Source organism: Penaeus chinensis, chromosome 26, assembly GCF_019202785.1.
Source record: "Penaeus chinensis breed Huanghai No. 1 chromosome 26, ASM1920278v2, whole genome shotgun sequence".
NCBI classification, from domain to species: domain Eukaryota; kingdom Metazoa; phylum Arthropoda; class Malacostraca; order Decapoda; family Penaeidae; genus Penaeus; species Penaeus chinensis.
The window spans coordinates 5,725,556-5,732,058 of NC_061844.1; the positions used below are offsets into that span (position 1 = coordinate 5,725,556).

At 37.1% G+C, this 6,503-nt stretch overlaps 1 protein-coding gene across 3 annotated transcripts in view; it reads right to left on the reverse strand.

The window, feature by feature from the left end:
- Positions 1-3,158: 3,158 nt before the first annotated feature.
- The window catches only part of LOC125038948 (exosome complex component RRP41-like), a 5,873-nt gene continuing 2,528 nt past the window's right edge, over positions 3,159-6,503 (reverse strand). For all 3 annotated transcript variants that reach the window (XM_047632643.1, XM_047632645.1, XM_047632646.1), the window contains exons 2-4: positions 5,884-6,053; positions 5,545-5,745; positions 3,159-3,649 (exon numbers count right to left, since the gene is read on the reverse strand). In XM_047632643.1, the coding sequence (XP_047488599.1) occupies positions 3,290-3,649; positions 5,545-5,745; positions 5,884-6,053 (731 nt within the window). In that variant the 3' untranslated portion in view covers positions 3,159-3,289. The remainder of the gene's footprint in view (positions 3,650-5,544; positions 5,746-5,883; positions 6,054-6,503) is intronic.

Genomic DNA, 6,503 nt, shown 5'->3' on the forward strand with positions numbered 1-6,503 from the left:
AAAGGAAGGTGGAGGTGATTGTGAGGTAGGGGAAGAGGGGGTGGAACGTTTAGTCTGTCTGCTGCGGGTAGTGCGGGGAGGGAGAGGGGAAGGTGTTGGGGCTGTAGTAGAGATTGGGGTGTCTGGATTTAGGATGGCAAAGGAATTTGATTGGGTAGATATTGGAGTGTCTGGGTTTAGGATGGCAAAATAATTTGACTGGGGAAGGTAGGAGGTAGAAGAGGGGAAGTTAGATGGAGGGGGGTTGGGTTTAGGAGAGGGTGTAGGAGCTTGGGAGGTAGGGGGATTGGCAGAGTGAGCGACATTACTGGAGTAGGGGGTAAGAGAAAAGCCTCGTCGACGTGCTTCCTGTCTGGCTTCACGTAGAGTGAGTTCAAGTCTGAATCTGAGAGTTGCTACCTCAGACTCAAATTTGTAGGTGGGGCAGCCTTTATAAAATACATTATGGGGGCCGCCACAGTTTGCACATGTGCGTGATTGTGCAGAGCAGTTTGATCGAGTATGGCCAGGTTGGGCACATAGCGGGCATCTGGCTGTGGAATGACTGTTTGGCTGGGTGTCCTAAACGCTAACAATTTTGGCACTGACGAGGAGGAGGTTGGTATGGTCGGACAGGTAGGGATTCCCCACCTATGTAAACATTAAAGGGAAGGTCATGTCTACGGAAAGTAATTTTGGCAATGTTGATGGATTTCTTACGATTTCCTCTGGGAGGATGGAGTAGCATTGTACATATGTTGCATCATAGTCTGTGAGACAAGCGAGTAAGTCTTCTCCACAATCTGACCATTCTTTGTCATAGATTGGGCAATCTGTTGGGGAGATAGAGACAGTTCCGGTGCAAGTATTGAGGGTTGGATGAGGTTCTGTAGGGATGGGATTACCACATAGATCAGTTAGTTTTGTCAATGCTATAGCTTGGTTTTCAGTTGTTACTGTGACGAGACGGGAGTGGTCGGGTCGGCTACGGAAAGAGACTTTGCCTACTTGTTTTTGGAGGCATTGCTGGAAGAGGAGGGTGTTTTGAGAGTAGGGAGCTGGCTGGGCTAAATAGAGTATTTAGGATTCTTGTAGAGGTGGGGGTAGTAGAAGTGCGGGGACGTGTGGAGGAGGGAGTAGTGTTGAGGGGGGTAGTGTTATGGGGAGGTGGGCAATAAGGTTGTATGGTAGTAATAAGGGGAGATGGGGTGGTTGATGAAGGAGGTTGTGGGAGTAAAGGTGTTGAAGTTGAGCATGCTGGGAGAGTAGAAATGTCTCCTGGGGGTTGGTTGTTGATTAGGGTTGATACTGTACTAGTATGCATTGGTGATGGGGGAGTTGTTGCAGTGTTCGGAGCCGTGGTCAAAGGAGAGCTGGGATTGGGGCTATTTGATAAAGGGGCAAGCCTCATTGCCCCTAAGAGTGGGGTTACGTCTTCATTATTGGCCATGATAAGCCTGGAGTATGTTGGGGAAAAAAATAGACCACCCCTCAGGGGTGGTCGATTTACCCTTGAGGGGTAAGGGCCAGGTATGGCAGGGGAATACCGTGCCCATGGTTCCCTCAGGCCGTTCAGGACTGACATAAAGTCAGCCTTTCATCCTTTTAGCACGGCTCTCACACCTTAGGAGGTGGATAGTAGAAGGGATTGGTGAAGAAACTGAAACGAAAAGTATGAGTGGGAAAAAAGACTATGCAAAATTAGTTGAGTCGATGGCTGAGTCCCAAGGTTGAGGAGTTCCCCATCATTGGGTCTCAGTCTTCGTCTCCTAAGCCCCCCCTATGTGTTTATGCTCTACTACCCGGTAAGGATCAGAAGCTGTACAATAAACTGCTTGACGAAGTGCTCAACCTCACTCCTAATGACCCAACCCTGCTTCAGTCATGACAAATCATGAGAAAACAGCAATCAATGCCTTCACTGCACATTTCCCTCAAGCTTTTGTTAGTTGTTATTCCCATCTTGGCCAGTCAGCAAGGAGAAGAATTGAGTGATTGGGTCTGGCGACTAAGTACTGGGAAGATCCTGCCTTTGCATGCGCTTCCGACGGTTGCTTGTCCTTGTATTTGCCCCACCTGCACATATGCACACATACACACACATACATATACATTTATATATTAAATATATATATTAATATTTATATATATAAATATAAATACAAATACATATACACATTTATATATATATATATATATATATATATATATATATATATATGTATATACATTTATAAATATAAATATAAATATTAATATATATATAATATATATATATATATACACACACATACATTTATATATATATATATATATATATATAAATATAAATATATGTTTATATATTTATATATATAAATATAAATATATTTATATTTATATATATAAATATAAACATATATTCATATATATAAATATATATATTATATATATATAAATAAATATATATGTATATATATTTATATATATAAATACAAATATATTTATATTTATATATATACAAAATATATATATATATAATATAAATGTATATATATATATATATATATATATATATATATATACACACATACATATATATACATATATACACATATACATATATATACAAATATACACATATATAAATATATATGTATATATATGTATATATATTTATATATATAGATATAAATATATGTATATCTATTTATATATATAAATATAAATATATACAAATATACATATATGTGTGTGTGTGTGTGTGTGTGTGTGTGTGTGTGTGTGTGTGTGTGTGTGTGTGTGTGTGTGTGTGTGTGTGTGTGTGTGTGTGTGTGCTGTGCGTGTGCGTGTGCATGTGCGTGTGCTTGTGTGGTGTGTGTGTGTGTGTGTGTGTGTGTGTGTGTGTGTGTGTGTGTGTGTGTGTGTGTGTGTGTGTGTGTGTGTGTGTGTGTGTGTGTGTAGAGGCAGAGAGAGAGAGAGAGAGAGAGAGAGAGAGAGAGAGAGAGAGAGAGAGAGAGAGAGAGAGAGAGAGAGAGAGAGAGAGAGAGAGAGAGAGAGAGAGAAAGAATGAAAGAAAGAGAGGAGGGAAGGAGGGAGGGAGGGAGTAGTTCTCTACAAGTATATTTATCAAAATTGATGACATGATCTTTTCAAATTTCCCACCACAAAAAAACACTGAGGTAAAAAAGAAACACAACAACTTTTTTGTCTTTAATACATTTCATTAGAAAGAAGTACAGGATCAGAGATGGACACAGAGATAGAGAGACAAAGAGAAAGAAAACTAATTTCCATTAAAAAAAAACATATAAAAAAGGATATCACTGCTCTATCTATGTGACATAATTGCATGTTTGTCCTCCAGGTAGTTCTCCACCTCTCTGTGCATTGCCTCATACACCTGCTGGCACCCTGCCATGGCGAGATCCATCACCTCTTCGAACTGGTCTCGGTGGACAGTGTGTGCCGTGTCTAAAAAGACAATTGAGCCCTTGTTAGGCAGGATGGCAGTCGTCAGCTCACAGCCAGTATTGGTCTCCTGGTTTGTAACGTCAAGAATAGGTGTCTGTTTGTTCATGGAGGCTGTGCAGGACACGACGTAATCCACTACTTCTACTCCAGCGTGGATGAGGGCCAGTGTGGATGCATTGATACAGGCAGACATTACTCCTCCATCTGCTTGTAAGACCTGTATAAAGGAAAGCCATCCATTTAAATAAATACAGATCACAAGACATTAATTCAGAATCCTACTAGACCTTTCCCACATAACTAATTCAATGTTATATACATAACTGACACAATCTCAATTCAAAGGGTCTTAAAAGTCATACAAAGTGTGGAATAAATCACAAAGTTATTCAACAGATTGACAGATTATGACAACTTCAATGTAAATTGACAGTATTCACAAAGAAAAAAATAAATCAGCTATCAGCTGATAAAACAAGAAATAATGTGACAAACATAATGGCATTAAATTGACATGAATTTGAAAGCATTCATCAATAAATGAATTTAAAAAATCATTGTTTGAAAAAAGATTATTATGCTTACAAATATCAAGATATGAAGTGAGTGATACATGAATGTTAAATTTTGATATTGAAAAGTTTTAGAATGAATAAAAATATAAACATATAAAGACCTTAAAAATGCATATCTCTTTAATGTACTGATGCCAAACAATTATTTTATCTTTAATATTCATATTTCAATAAAATTACAATTTGTATTAAAATCTATTTGAAAGTACAATACAGGTGCTGACATTTCAAAACAGTAACACACTAAATAATACATTTAAACCCCTTCAGTGGCTAGAATCTAAGTGAGAAGCAGTATACATAAAACATTTTACTCAAGAAAGAAAATGCTAAGTATGGATGACCAATCATGAAACTTTCAATCTCAAGAAGTGAAAAAAAAATATTAAGTCAAATTTCTACCTAATTAATCACTTAATCCATTGATGCCAAGACTGCCTCTATACATGTCCTACCCAGTGTCATCTTCTTTTATTTTGTTTAGAGTTGGCTCCAGAAGGACTTTGTCTTCAAGGAATCAAGTCCTAGACCTATCTGATCTCACCTGACTACCCCATTCCTTGAATATTTGGGGAAAAAAAAGTTTCTAATCTTTATCTTTATCGTTATCATAGTTAGTAACATTAGAGTAGTAAAAAAAGTTAACAATATTAATTACACTGAAAACGATAACAAGAAAAACAATAAAAATATAAAACAGTATTAGAAATTCCAACTCTTCCATAAAAATTCAAAACATGAGGGAAACAGCTGAGGTCAAGCAGGCTTACTAATCAACTCCTAGATGACCTTGTGAAGCCATCTATGTGTAAAGAAGACTGACCAAATATAATTCTAATGGACAGAGTATGTACCAGTGCCCAGTGGGTTCTTTTACCTTACATGCAAATTTTATATTGCTGAATTAATGTGTTAATAACTGTGACCACTTTTTGTTGCTTGTCATATAAATAAGTTACAATATTTCATCTTCTTATTCCACTGCTCAGGCATCTTGATAATTTAAACCAGGATAAATAATATGTGACTGTTCCATCCATTATGAAGAAGTATCAGATCAAAACATGAAATGTCCTTAAAATAAAAAAGTGCCCTCTTTTTATGTGGAAAATGTGCATTAAAGAAAGCTACAGAGACAACAATTAATTCTTAAAGAAGTGACTTTCTTTCTAAAGTGAATTTGTGTATTTCATAAATCTTACAGCTCCTTGTATGAAAACATGAGGGTAATTATTGTAACATTATTCATACTTCATATTCATGGCATTTGAAATTATTTTGAAAGAGATAAAAAAGCTATACATCTTGAGATAATACCCAGTAAAAACAATATAAAAAGAAAATTTTGTCTACTTACTGTGCCAAAACATTCTAGTATCATTAAAGATGATTTCTGACAGATAACAATTTACCAGATGATGAAAAAAATTGTCTTCCATTTCAACCTATTTTCAAAATTAATAATGACAGGATAACTTTTCCTTCAAAGCAAGAAATCCTTTGTGTGAATTTATTTCTTCCTTACTAGTTTTCTTACCTGGAGATATATGTCAATCTGAGACCCTGGGTATTTGCTCTTCCTTATGGCTGCATGGAATACACCTGCAATTTGTTGGCTCATTGCTCGAGTTCTCTGATCTGTTGGCCGTTTTAGACGCTCTCCCTGGGAAGCTGCAATGCGACTCATCTGGCACTGAATTATACATTCATCAAACTGCTGTTTACCCAAACTACGAACCTAGAAAATAAAACAAAAAAACATTATGTTAATATCTATTTACTTAATGATTTATAGCTATGATTATCCTTATCATTATGTAATTAGATTTGATTCAAATTGGTAATCATTAACTCACTTCACAAAATCCAAACCAACCTCTCTAGGGCCATACACAGCAGCAAGAACTTTAGTGTTTCCCATTTCTATGTATGCGCTCCCATTGGGTCTATCGTAGAGTCCCAATCTGCAACTAATAGTTCTCAGACATGTTGGTGTTCGACCATCCTGACGAAAGCCTTCCGCAGATATAACTTCCATACTGTCCTCTGTGGAAAAAGATGTTAGATACTGATAAGTTACTGTGCTTTTGTACTTCAGCTAAATCTCAGTCTTAGTTTTCAGGATAAATAGGGGGACCACATGTATCTAACAAGAACAGCCAAGAAAATAAACAAAATACAATGCAAGTGTTGAAGCTGCAGGTCCAGTTACTTGGCCTAGACACCATAAATATAATATCTAAGCATCTTTAAATTATATTCCTACCAACAGGAAGAATGTCAGGAGGGGAGGGATCTGGAGGACATTGTTGTGACAAAAGGGAGTCACATGATCATCCTAGTGGGAGTGGTATGGATAATGGGGAAGGAAGAGGGAATGGTGATGCACGTGGAGGAGTGCCTAGTTTAAATCTGAGAAGTGCTACCTCAGATTTGACCTTGTAAGCAGGACAGCTCCTAAAAACACAATTGGCACACATGAGTGACAGAGCAGAG